The 13,962-nt window shown below is 35.8% G+C and overlaps 1 protein-coding gene across 9 annotated transcripts in view; it reads right to left on the bottom strand.

The window, feature by feature from the left end:
* The window catches only part of LOC147841879 (uncharacterized), a 72,408-nt gene that overhangs the window by 42,935 nt on the left and 15,511 nt on the right, over nt 1-13,962 (bottom strand). For 3 of the 9 annotated variants that reach the window (XR_015502938.1, XR_015502937.1, XR_015502939.1), the window contains exons 2-4: nt 13,871-13,945; nt 12,053-12,160; nt 8,677-8,721 (exon numbers count right to left, since the gene is read on the bottom strand). Coding sequence is in view for 1 of the 9 variants with exons in the window: in XM_087274386.1 (XP_087130512.1) it covers nt 12,134-12,160 (27 nt within the window). In the remaining 8 variants the exon portion in view is untranslated. Of the gene's footprint in view, nt 1-8,676; nt 8,722-12,052; nt 12,161-13,865; nt 13,946-13,962 lie in introns of all 9 variants that reach the window. The other 6 variants (XR_015502945.1, XR_015502940.1, XR_015502942.1 and 3 more) reach the window with 3 other exon arrangements.

Genomic DNA, 13,962 nt, shown 5'->3' with positions numbered 1-13,962 from the left:
CCTGCACTTGTATTTTTGTTTTTTCATTCTCATTTATGTAAAGCAACTTAAAATACTATGAAATGTGCAAAATAAGTAAACGTGCCTTGCAGTGTCTGACCTGAAAACACCCAGGCAAAGTTGAGTCTCAGAGCCCACCCAACATGGCGGCTGTTTCACCAGCTCTTCTTAAGTCAAGGATTAGCACGTCTAATTGCGCACCAATAGCCAAACTCTTTTAGCTGATAAGGAGCCGCATGAGTAATGCATTTCTGTCTTCCTCTGAGCGCCGTGGACACAGGCAGGATTTAGTCCTCCCTCAAATCTCCCTCTCCTCGTGTGTGAACAGCCTCAGAGGGATCATTCTGCCGGCTCTATCAACATAAGCAATCAAATCAAATGGCGCATTCACGTAGCCTCTTCAATTTAGGGCCAACTACGCAGACGGGGCACTGCTGAAATTGTTTCTCCTTTTCTCTCTTGTTGACTTTCTCATCATTTTAACTTTGGGTGAGAAAAAAAACCCTGATAAACAACTTCTTGAACTTACGACTAGTTTGTCAGAAGAAAGAGCCACATTTGAATTGTTGACAGTTAGCAATCAATTCATCGACATTCATTATTTAGCACACAGGGCCGGAGTGGGACTCTTTTTCAGCCCTGGAGTTTCAAGCCTTAGACCCGCCCACCTCAGTTCACCGACTATATTAAAATAAGGTCATTTCCAATTCAGTTTCTAATTACACTATCACGTCTTTTTTTTTTTTTTTTGAGAAAACAGCTGTTTTAGAACTTCAAATGTTCCACAACCCTTAAAGTATTATATGTCTTAACAATAAAAATGAAAAAAAAAAATTTTACTCAGACGAGGACCGAACCCGGGTTCTTGGCGTCATAACTTAACATGCTAACCACTGTACCACACGAGGCTACAAGAAAATAGATAAAAAGAGCATAGCTGCGGTAAAATAATGAATAAGAAGACTGTGGTCAAGTGAATAAATAAATTATTTTTAAAAAGTGTGACTGCTGAGAGCAACAGATTCTGGAGCTAGGCCAAAGATTTTGGCCCATGCGGCCAAAAAAACGGACCGGCCCACCGGGAATTCTCCAGGTCCTCCTGATTAGCCAATCCGGGCCTGATAGCACTGTTGCCAATGCTAAAATATAGCATAATTATTAATATTATGTTAAGTCAATGCTTATGGTGTGCTTCTGTTAAAGGTAACAGCATTAAAAATGTGAAAGCATAAAGCCTAATTTAAAAGCATCACAAACGGCAGGTTCACACTAACAAAATTGGAAACAATGTAACTTAATGAGCCCTATCATACACCGACGAAATATGGTGCAAGACCTATATATGTATATGTGTAAATATATATATATATATATATATATATATATATATATATATATATATATATATATATATATACATACATATGTATATGTATGTATATATATATATATATATATATATATATATATATATATATATATATATATATATATATATATATATATAAATAAAGATGCAATGGAGAGAAGTACTGGACATCTTTGGATGTGCAGTTAATTTCGTGACTCTGAGCCTTGCGGTGTGGAAGGGCAGTGAAAGCTCTCTCATGAATGAAACATTGCGGCTAATGAATTGAAACGCTCCATTTCCACCAGCTCAAACACACGCTTGAGCCCACGGACACAAACACACTTCATGTCCAGCCCATCTATATTTGATGCTGAAAACAGTAACTTTTTCTCCCTTGTATGGGGCTTGGTGGGCTCGGATGGCAAAGCCAGCCGATGGAATGACAGCGTTTGGTGGTTTTCGTGCAAAAACGTCTGGCTGTGAGCGTGCGTGCAGCTCTCTCAGGAGGCCTGCGTGACTCTGACTGACTGAAGCTTAAAAGAAATATAGACCTTCCGCGTGAAACAATCTTCACTCTCTGACCTCCAGCTGGACTCTTTTTGATACAAAGGCTAAAGATAACCAATCGTCCATCTGTGTTTCTCTAATTAGAGATCTGCTAGTAAACCTGCGGGAGTATTTCCAGATCATTTGTTTAGGCTTCAGAGCAATAAAAGCCAGCATGTCATTAAAGTACATTATAACAGTAGTCATATTATACAATTAATTTATTAACAATAATAATTATGAACAGTTTTCAGGTTTAGGTCCTGGTTTCGGAACGGTTCGGTATATATGTTCAGTAAAAAGCACATTAAACTTTAGTGCTCATTGATGGGAGCCTTGTTTCAGCACATAGACATACTTTCTAACATTCCCAGTGCCAGTTCAGACAGTAATTAAAAGATTGTAGTAAAAGCAAATGTTTTTTTTTTTTTTTTTGCGAAACCTAAAAACCCAATATCCATATATGCATTGAACCGTGGAGGTCCTACTGAGTATATGTTAGAGCTGCACAATTAATCGTAAAAAGATTGCGATCTCGATGATCTTAATCCAGCATTTCTACGATTCTGTCAATCATATTTTCAAGTTCAGGAGAGAAGCAATGGTGGCCGCACAAGTCTTCACAGTGTTTTACATAGGTTGTTCAGCAACATGGACACCTCCGAATGGTGTTGAAATGGTCACATGCTGTTTTTATAAGATATAATTCACCCCAAAATGTCATTTCTGTTTTTAGGTAATGTACCGTATTTGCGACAGCAAAATCACACGTGAAGTGAGCTGGCCGTCAGCTGTCACCACAGCGACTGTGAGTGCACGCGCCTCTGAATGAAGTCTACTTTAGTGAACAGAACCTACATAAGCTTTAAGATGGAAATTACAGATTGTATATGTTTCAAACGCAATAATTTAACATCAGAGTTATCATCAGCATTAATGACCAGGACAAATCTAAAGTCTGTTTAAGTCCACCATTCCAAGTCTATACAAAATTTAGCATTTTAACCAACAGTACAGCTACACAAAGCCTATTGCTGTTTTACCACATGTTTGAGAATAACAATAATAATAGCCCACTCAAATTAACTTTTATTTAATATCTACAGAATCGTGAGAACATCGTGATCTTTAGTTTAGGCAAAAAAAAAAATCATGATTCTCATTTTAGTCAAAATCGTGCAGCCCTAGTATATATACACACACACACACATATACACATATATATATATATATATATACAGCGGGGAAAATAAGTATTTGACACATCAGCATTTTTATCAGTAAGGGGATTTCTAAGTGGGCTACTGACACAAAATTCCTACCAGATGTAGCCATCAAGCCAAATATTGAATTCATACAAAGAAATCAGAACATTTAAGTATACAAGTTGAGTCATAATAAATAAAGTGAAATGACACAGGGAATAAGTATTGAACACATGAAGATAACAAGGTGCAAAATGGCATAGAAAGTCAGGAGATCTGTCAGTATTGAGAGAAAAACCCTGCTCCCTATCAGTACTAATTGATATCAGCGGCTTTAGTCCTAATTGATGGCCTATAAAGGCTTCTCATTACTCAGGAGGCACACAGGAAAGACTTCATGATGGGTAAAAACAAAGAACTCTCTCAAGATCTGCGTAGTCTTATCGTTGAAAAGCATTTTGATGGGAATGGTTATAGGCGCATTTCCAGAATGCTGAATGTTCCTGTGAGCACTGTGGGGGCTATTATCCGGAAATGGAAAAAGCATAAGTTCACCATAAACCGGCCACGATCAGGTGCTCCACGTAAGATCCCTGTCCGAGGAGTCCAAAGAATAATCAGGAGAGTTCTCCAAGAGCCAAGAACCACTCGGGCAGAACTTCAGGAAGACCTCGCATCAGCGGGTACTTTTGTTTCAAAGAAAACTATAAGCAATGCACTGAACCACCATGGCATCCATGCACGCTCACCACGCAAGACTCCATTGCTGAACAAAAAGCATGTTGAGGCCCGGTTAAAGTTTGCGAAACAGCATTTGGAGAAGCCTGTGGATTATTGGGAAACTATAGTATGGTCAGATGAAAGCAAAATTGAACTTTTTGGCAGTCATTCTACACATCATGTTTGGAGAAGAAATGGCACTGCCCACCACCCCAAGAACACTATACCAACAGTTAAGTTTGGGGGTGGAAGCATCATGGTTTGGGGCTGCTTTTCAGCAAGGGGTACTGGCAGACTTCATATTATTGAAGGTAGGATAAATGGAGAAATGTACCGGGACATTCTGGATAAAAATCTGCTGCCATCTACCAGAAAGCTGAAAATGAAAAGAGGGTGGACATTTCAGCAAGACAATGATCCCAAACACAAGGCCAAGGAAACAATGAAGTGGTTTCAAAGAAAGAAAATCAAGTTGCTTGAATGGCCCAGTCAATCACCTGACCTAAATTCCATAGAAAATCTATGGAGAGAACTGAAGATCAAAGTTCATAAAAGAGGCCCAAGGAACCTTTAAGATTTAAAGACCGTTTGTGTGGAAGAATGGGCCAGAATCACTCCTGAGCAATGCAGACGACTGGTCTCTCCATACAAGAGGCGTCTAGAAGCTGTGATCACCAACAAAGGCTTTTCTACAAAGTATTAAGTAAAGTGTGTTCAATACTTATTCCCTGTGTCATTTCACTTTATTTATTATGACTCAACTTGTATACTTAAATGTTCTGATTTCTTTGTATGAATTCAATATTTGGCTTGATGGCTACATCTGGTAGGAATTTTGTGTCAGTAGCCCACTTAGAAATCCCCTTACTGATAAAAATGCTGATGTGTCAAATACTTATTTTCCCCGCTGTATATATATATATATATATATATATATATATATATATATATATATATATATATATATATATATATATATATATATATATATATACATATATATATATATATATATATATACAGTTGAAGTCAGAATTATTAGCCCCCCTTAATTATTAGAACCCCTGTTTATTTTTTCCCCAATTTCTGTTCAACAGAGAGAAGATTTCTTCAACACATTTTTAAACATAATAGTTTTTAATAACTCATCTCTAATAACTGATTTGTTTTATCTTTGTCATCATGACAGTAAATAATATTTTACTAGATATTTTTCAAGACACTTCTATACAGCTTAAAGTGACTTTTAAAGGCTTAACTAGGTTTATTAGGTTAACTAGGCAGGTTAGGGTAATTAGGCAAGTTATTGTATAACGATGGTTTATTCTGTAGATTATCGAAAAAAAAGTTAGCTTAAAGGGGCTAATAATTTTGTCCTTAAAATGGTATTTAAAAAATTAATAACTGCTTTTATTTTAGCCAAAATATAACAAATAAGACTTTCTCCAGAAGAAAAAACATTATCAGACATACTGTGAACATTTCCTTGCACTGTTAAATATATTATGGGAAGTATTAAAAAAAGCAACAAAAATTCAAAGGGGGGCTAATAATTCTGACTTCAACTGTGTGTGTGTGTGTGTGTGTGTGTGTGTGTGTGTGTGTGTGTGTGTGTGTGTGTGTGTGTGTGTGTGTGTGTGTGTGTGTGTATATATATATATACATATATACATACATACAATCTGGCAACCTGCACTTGTGTTTGTTTTGATCCTCGAGTGCAATACCTAGTTCAACCACTGAGTGTCAAAATTACATACTGCACCTTTAAAAGGGAGAGTAAATGATGAGGTAATTTTCATTTTTGGGTGAACTATCCCATATCAGTTCTAAAATGAACCATTATTTTTTAAGTGTGAACATGTTAATAATCTAAAAAGCCCTTTTTTTCAGTATAAAGAACTAAGCTTCGAAAAAAATTTAAAAGATGTTCACAGAATCTTTGATGCTAATGAAGAAGCTTTATTTCTGAGTGTTTTATGTTGTAATATATGCAGTGTGGGCTGTAAGTGAACAGACACCTCAGTACATGCTACAATGCTGCCTAATTTATTTTCGCCGCCGCGGTCGTCTATCTTGAGGACGTTTCCAGGATTTGAAGGTGAGAAAGTTTTAAGGTTCAGTTCTTGCACAGCATGTTGCTAATTTTACTGAAGTCGCGTTCACATAAAGACAAAAGCAGCTTGCTTTCATCCATGGTGCTGAACTTTTCTCTTCAAAAAGGCGTAGATGCTATCTGATACAAAGCGCTGCTGCTGAAAAAAAAAAAAAAAACACAAGGAAAAGCGCAGGCCTGTAGGTTGCACACGGGAGAGTAAGACCAGCAGTGAGAGGTTCAGCCAGCGAACATGTGTGCCCAGAGGATGGACCGGAGGAGAAAATCAGGCTAGGGCATGACTGAGACTCCGGGGGTTTGGAGATCAATGCACATAAATTCTGTGCTCTATTTCTACACGTGCTTTTTTTTCCCCACCCTCTCTTCCTCATCGCAGTTCTTAATGAGAGCCGGATTGAAACGTGCTGATTCCCTAAAATGTATTTTTGGCATGGACATTAGTGTAATTTGCATAGAGTAATCAGACCGGTAATCAGTCTTGCTTAGTTGTTTGTCCACACAAACAAGCACAGCAATACAGGTGTGAGATTTTGCCTGAAACTCTCATCTGCATTCTATATTTGGATTTGCATCTATTCGTTTCTAATTGGGTCAATAATTTTTTAGGTTTAGTTCAACTAAGCAGTGAACATATGAAGGCTTTGTCAATCCTTTGTTCGTTTTGTTCATCAAAACTAATGATGAGATGTCTCATTTTGGTGCCTGCATCAAATTAAATGTACAAAATGGATGTCATATATTTATAGAAAGCATGTATATTACATCCATTTTGTACATTTAATTTGATGCAGACATTACAGGACAATTTCTGATGCATATAGAGGAACTTTTATTATGTAATCACTATCTGCCACTATTAAAATAAAGACTATTATTAAAATACACTATTAAAACTTATAGCAAGACATATATTCAAGTGATGCAGTAGAGACATACAGACATGCAGGGCCTTATAATTGAGGGCCTCACAATTGAAGCACAGCATGTCATGCGCCTAAATGAGAACATTCCGACAGAGCGTATGCAATACATTTAGACAAATGTATGCATTGACCAAGACAAAAACAACCCTCGCCAAAATAGCATACATAGAATCATTTAGAAAGTATGGAAACAACATGATCATATGCAAACACATAATGGTAAGCACATGCTATATGACCTTTAAGATATGTAAAAACAGAAAAACATACAGCTATTAATTAAAAAGCTAGGATCCTATTGGAGCCCGAGAAATGGCGTGATGCTACACCACATCTCACGATGACTATGGGAAAAAACTGTATATAAACTGTGGGTTTTTGGACATTGGTGGGAGAGAGATCGATCGACCACCTCTGCTGTAACAATAAACTGCTTCAACTTGAGAACTTCGAAGACCTCAGCCTCTTTTTTGAAACTTAGATGTTTGTCGAGATTCCACAACAACATCTGAACACTTAACACTCCCAACACAGACACACTCTTCCAAACCCTTCACTGCACACCATCAATATGTAGCATGCACTGCACTTTAACAATCCATACTTGAAACAATACTGCCCACAACTATGGGTACACCTATTCATATGACATAATCGCTTTCAATATTACATTGTCGTGTTTTTTTTTTTTTTTTTGAGGAGTATGCTGTTGTATTTGCACTGTCTGTATTTTGTATTGTCTGGAGCCAGCACCTATAAGCTTTTCACTCATCATAGCACACGTGCTGCTGATGATGTGACAATAAAAGTGATTTGATTTGGTTTTTTATTATTGGTAATATAATAAATTATAATAAATAATTATTGGTAAATCCTAAACATTGGTAATTACTAACAGAGAAAAGGGTGTCAATCAGATGAAATATACAGTAACATCATTAAGCAAACTATAATTAATATATACTTTATAGATTCATATTATTCACATATTAAATCTTTCTTTTCATTTTCATTCTTTAATAACCTATTTTAACACATTTTTTTCATTTTCTAATTATTTGAATAATTTTTATTTTATAGCTTCTTTTATTCTTGTTTATGTAAAGCACTTTGAGTTACCATTGCGTATGAAATGTGCTATATAAATACACTTGCCTTGCCAAACAAAAACCTGTTCTGCTTCAGATTTATTTTATTTTATTATTTGGTCACGTTTTGAATGTTTTAAATTGTGAAAATGAAATGTTAATATATTGGCAAAATAATTCTCCATCGTCATTCAGCATCACAAATATATTCATATAAAAATAAACATAACAAGTGGAATAGTGCTACTTTCCAATGCAATTAAAGGTAGCCTGCATATAAATAAAAAAGACCAAGATAAAAAAAAAAAAATTAAAATCCTATTCTCAAAAAAATATGTTGGAGCTTGTTTAAACTCCTTATGTAAAATGAGCTAAAACAACACAATTATTAAGATTTTTTGGGACAACTTAATTGTTTTATATTCAATCCACTTAAATCTGTTAAGTTTACTAAACTGATTTGTGTTGGGACAACATAAATGAATTGTGTGAAACCCAGCATTTATAAGAGTGTATAGAATTACAAGCAAATCCAGCATTATTTCAAACTGCATGGCAATACACTGGCTTCATAGCAGTAATAATTGCAAAGACAGGAATAACTCAAAACTAAATGTATCATTTTCTTTTTGATTTGTGAAATTGTGAAACTTTTAGGTCGCTACGTTGTTCTGAATTTGGGAAATGTTGTAAGGAGAAGACAGACTCTCCGTCTGGGGTAACGTACCCGTCGCTGGATCCTTGTACTACACCGGCGGGGAGCTGCAACATGCTGGGAAAACAAACCACAGGCAGGATCAGCCAGTTAACTAGGACAGTTCAAAACTTTTCCGAAAGAAAAAATCACAATGCCTTCGAAACACACTGCCTTTTGAAAGACAAGAGACTTAACTGAAGAGAGTGTTGATTTGACACTGTTCCCATTTTGACATTTGGATTCATGCAACTGTTACGGCCATGTTTGCAAACATCGCCAACGAAAACTATGCTAATCATTACAAACACAATGTTAGTTTGTTTTTTATTATTAAAGTAAATTGGTTGAACAAATACATTTACATAACTAGACATATATGACAACTAAATTAAAAGCAACACAGAAATATAATTACAAACCAACTCCAGGGCCCGGTTTTTCAAAAGTAATCCACTAGGATTTTGGATAACTGATTGGATCAAATCTTGAAAACGGGTTTTTCAAAAGAAAAAAAATGGATTACCTAATCGGATTAGATCACGTAATCCAATCTTGGTTTTGATCCGGATCAAATCTTTAGGTTGGGTTTTTCAGACCTTTTTTGTAGGATTTGGATCACTTTGATCCAAAAAACCTGGATTAAACTGATCCCATCAGAAGGGTGGATTTAGCGTGGATTTCATGCCCAAAATGTAATGAAAACTTAAAAAATGTATTAAATAATACTATTTTTGGATCATGCAGTATCTTACGAGATATACTATTTATTCATAAGGTTTTAATCTTATTTGTTTATCTGTCAGGCTATAGTGATTATAGGCTTTAACGTATTTAGTAAGGGTGTCAAGATCCTCCAAATCCTCGATTCGATTACATTTTAGATTCTAAAGTCACGGTTTGATTCGATTTTCGATTATGAATAATTAATTAATTATTAACGAATTAATTATTTGTAGCCTACCGTTTAAACTACCTGACCTGCATGGTCTTTGTTTTACCCATAAACAAATCATATAGTAAATTAATAAAGGTAAGTTACACAAATAATTACCACCTGTCAATCACTTTTTTTCTGCGGGACTCGTGAATAGTCAGTGACCTGTGTCGTTATACTATCCGTGTCGTTATGATAAGAAATGCTACACACCAGTGTGGATGTGGATCGTTGTTGTTCTAAAATGTCATTTAAAAACAAAGACCTATTAGTGTGAACAGGATCTGAGTGTGTATTTTTCGCCAGCGGATTTGCAACGGGGGCGGTGCGGAGGATCGCAATGCGCCCATCGTCTATCGGCCCAACTCTAATACTTACATAGCAGAGCTTGCAAACTGTTTTTTTTTTTGTCGACAACACGAACGTTGTCAACATAACTCACTAGAAATTCAAAATACTTCCACACCGGCGACTTCATTGAAAGAGGAGAGGGTTTAAGCTCTGTCGACGGGTCTCCCGCATCTGCAGTTAAACAAGCACTTCAACAAGCGTTTTTTCCCGCTTGGCAAGCCAAGCTGACGTGACATGGGGGCGTGGCAGCATCGACGATTCTATATTTTGATTCGATAACCAAAATTGAGCATAAATTTTGATCGATTTCGATTTAAAATTGAAATCGTGACACCCTTAATTCTTGCGTTTGTATTTAAAATCCAAAAGTGCTCAAAGTTGTATTTTCGTGTGAGGATTATATGGCTGGACAAAACATACAAGTGTAATGAACAGTGTTTTAACACAGAGCTTATTATTTGCAATCTTCGAAAAGCCTATGGGAAAATCCCATAGGGATTTTCACGAGGGAACCAGTTTTATGCTAGCAGCCGATTAGCCTACAAAGTGACCTCATAGTTCCTCCACTCTATAGCACTCCCTATTTTATTCTTTAACAATCTGTTTGTCCTGCTTCTTTGTTCATTTAAAAAATAATAATACAAATACACACACTGCTAAAATAACTAAGACTTGTCACTGCATCTACATCTTGTTGTTTTCTGAGGATCTGAAGTGCTTCTATTATCTTCATGCTTTAGATAAAAGCATCTGCTAATTGTAAATCGATTTTAAAGTTCAGTCATAGCAATGGAAAACAAAGACATCTGATTTTTGATTTGGTGTGTACTCATTTTATAAGCCACAGTCAGTGTTACCAGGAGTGTTGAATTGAATGAATTACTATTAGGTAGGGCTGTGGAATCGAAAATCCGATTTCGATTTTAGCTTCAAACCATTTTGAAAAAGCATTAATCGAGATAAACGATTATTGCATCATATACCGCCCCCTTTCCAGCTGTACACATTTGTTTCTCTTAAAAGCGCGAAAGACCGCGTGCTTATGTGTGTGTGCGGCACGCGCACACAGTCAGAAGCATGTGGCCGGTCAGCATTCGCACGCTGAGACGAGCACAGGAGCGCAGACATCTAAAGTCATCTTAATGTGAGTGCTTTAATGGTCAAATAGGTGTCAAAACGCGGTGTTTTGTGATTATTCAGATTAACCCTCATTTGTGTAATAAACAAACGAGTTGAGAATCAAGAGACACGTGAAAGAGAAACAATTAAACAGCGCGCAATAATCCTGGTGCCGCCTGTTTTTATCATTAATCAAACAACAAGGAGAAAAATCCCTCTCTGCTTTTGACTGAAGAAATTTTGTAGCTAAAGTGTTTTTCTTAGGGTGAAGATGCTTAAAGCACAGTTTGTTTCATATTTTTATTCTATTGTATTTATTTCTCTTTCCTTTGCAGGGTGGAAAATGTAATATATGAAAACTGTATATATACTGTTGAAGTCAGAATTATGAGCGCTCCTGAATATTAGCAACCCTTTTCCTGCCCAATTTCTGTTTAATTGAAATAAGTTTTTTTTTTTTACTTATTTCTAAACGTAATAGTTTTAATAACTACTTTCTAATTACTGATGTCTTTTATCTTTGCTATTATGACAGTACATAATTTTACTAGATATTTTTCAAAATACAAGCATTCAGATTAAAGTGCAATTCAAAGGCTTAATTAGAGTAATTAGGCAAGTCATTGTATAACAGTAGTTTCTTCTGCAGACAATCAAAAAATATATTGCTTAAGGGGGCTAAAACTATTGACCTTAAAATGGGTTTCAAAATATTTAAACCTGCTTTTATTCTAGCTAAAATAAAACAAATAAGCCTAGAAGAAAAAATATTATATTAAATACTGTTAAAACTCCTTGCTCTGTTAAACATCATTTGGGAAATATTTATTTTTAAAAAAATTCTCAGGAGTGCTAATAATTTTGACTTCAACAGTAATCGTTTTAAATAATTGTGATTACAATTATGACCTAAATAATCGTGATTATGATTTTTCCCAAAATCGAGCAGCCCTACTATTAAGTAGTAAGTATTACACTAAGATGAATAATCGTTTTTTTTACCTGCATTGCCTCTGAAAATAAAAACAAGCGATGAAAATCCCTGAAGATGTCTACTGTGGATGTGGTATATGTGTCCAGTTTCTAATGTTCTCCATGCGCTTGAGTCTGCTAAAAAACAGAACAAAGAGAGAAACTTTAAACAGCTCATTCGTGTCAAACCTCAGAAGAATCCCAGCATCAGAAATAAACAGACATCTCATCTCATCTCATCAGACATAACATCTCAGACTGCTGATTAACTGTGAATGACTGTTTTAAATTGATTATAGAAATTTTGAGGCCATTAATACAAAATAACAGATTTAGATTCGATTACTAGAGGCTGTAATTGTATTTGCAATACCTTGCTGAATTTGAGTGTATTGTTTTATTATCCTGTACATGTTGTGAGCACACTCTTATGTTAACACTTTAATAAAAGTGTGAATAAAATTTCTGCAATACAAATGGTCATTATTTAAATCATTTATAATTTTCCAAAGGTTGTGCATAAAAATATATCAGTGCAGCCTGGCTGTATTCTGCAATAATTCGGTTGTTTTATTTCTGAATGACAGAGGGAAAAATGCGGCATGTAGACAGATATTTTTATGGCAGCTATCAAAACTATTTAATAAAGATTCATGGGAAATTATGTAACATCTTTTAAATATGTTTGGATTCTTACCAGATAACATATAATCACCGGCCACTTTATTAGGTACACCTGTCCAACTGCTCGTTAGTGCAAATTTCTAATCAGAAAATGCATGTAGACATGGTGTAGACGATCTGCTGCAGCTCAAACTGAGCATCAGAATGGGGAAGAAAGGGGATTTAAGTGACTTTGAACGTGGCATGGTTGTTGCTGCCAGATGGGCTGGTCTGAGTATTTCAGAAACTGCTAATCTACAGTTTTTTTATGCACAAACATATCTAGGCTTTACAGAGAATGATCTGAAAAAGAAAAAAATATCCAGTGAGGAGCAGTTCTGTGGGCACAAATGCCTCATTGATGCCAGAGGTTAGAGGAGAATGGCCAGACTGGTTCGAGCTGATAGAAAAGGCAACAGTAACTCAAATAACCACTTGTTAAAATCGAAGTGTGCAGAAGAGCATCTCTGAATGCACAACACTCGACCTTGAGGTGGATGGGTCTCATCAGGTAAGAATCCAAAGTCAGTTTAAAATGTTGATGTTAACATTTAAAGCCATCCGCAATCTCGCCCCTCCATATTTGCCCTCATCCACATTTCTCTTCCTTCTCGCACCCTGCATTATGTTCCTACCTCCACTTGTCTATTCCCTGCTTGATAAAGCCTATAAAGAAAGACAACAACGCAAAAGAATAGCAAATAAAAGTAAAAAAAAACAACAAAAAAAGCAACCCAAACAGAAAAAGTGATGTTTGTTGTGTTTGATTTTGTTCAGTTACTTTCAATTATTTAGAAAAACAAATGTGCTTAATTGACCATTCTCCAATCCATAATTGACTAGTCAGACATTAGTTCTGAAATGTGTGGTTGTCAAGCTGTCAGGATTCAGACTCTTACAACATGCTTTGTTATGGTACTTTTAATGTGGAAGGTTCCCGGCTGGTTCACTTTACCACTTTGATTTTTCTGGTCTGTCTCAGTTTACCCCGAAGCTGGGGTAAAGTGAGACACAAGACCACTTTTTTTTAAACAATCATATTTTCACTTTACTTTACCCTAAATACAGTCTGATAAAATCCATTGCTAGAAAACATTCTGAATTAATGACAAATGTTTACATTTTACTGATAAATAATTTTAGCTCGCTTGCAGGGGAGCAAATGTAATAAGTGTCTCACTTTACCCCGCTCTTCCCTACTTGGGTGGTTTGTTCTTCTCTCAGTTGCATCACATTCTCCGTGTATATTTCCTCTGCATCCTATTAAACCAAGAACA

Source organism: Danio rerio, chromosome 11 (genome assembly GCF_052040795.2).
Source record: "Danio rerio strain M-AB ecotype USA chromosome 11, GRCz13ab, whole genome shotgun sequence".
In the NCBI taxonomy this organism is placed as follows: domain Eukaryota; kingdom Metazoa; phylum Chordata; class Actinopteri; order Cypriniformes; family Danionidae; genus Danio; species Danio rerio.
This window is presented reverse-complemented; position numbering and strand designations above follow the sequence as displayed.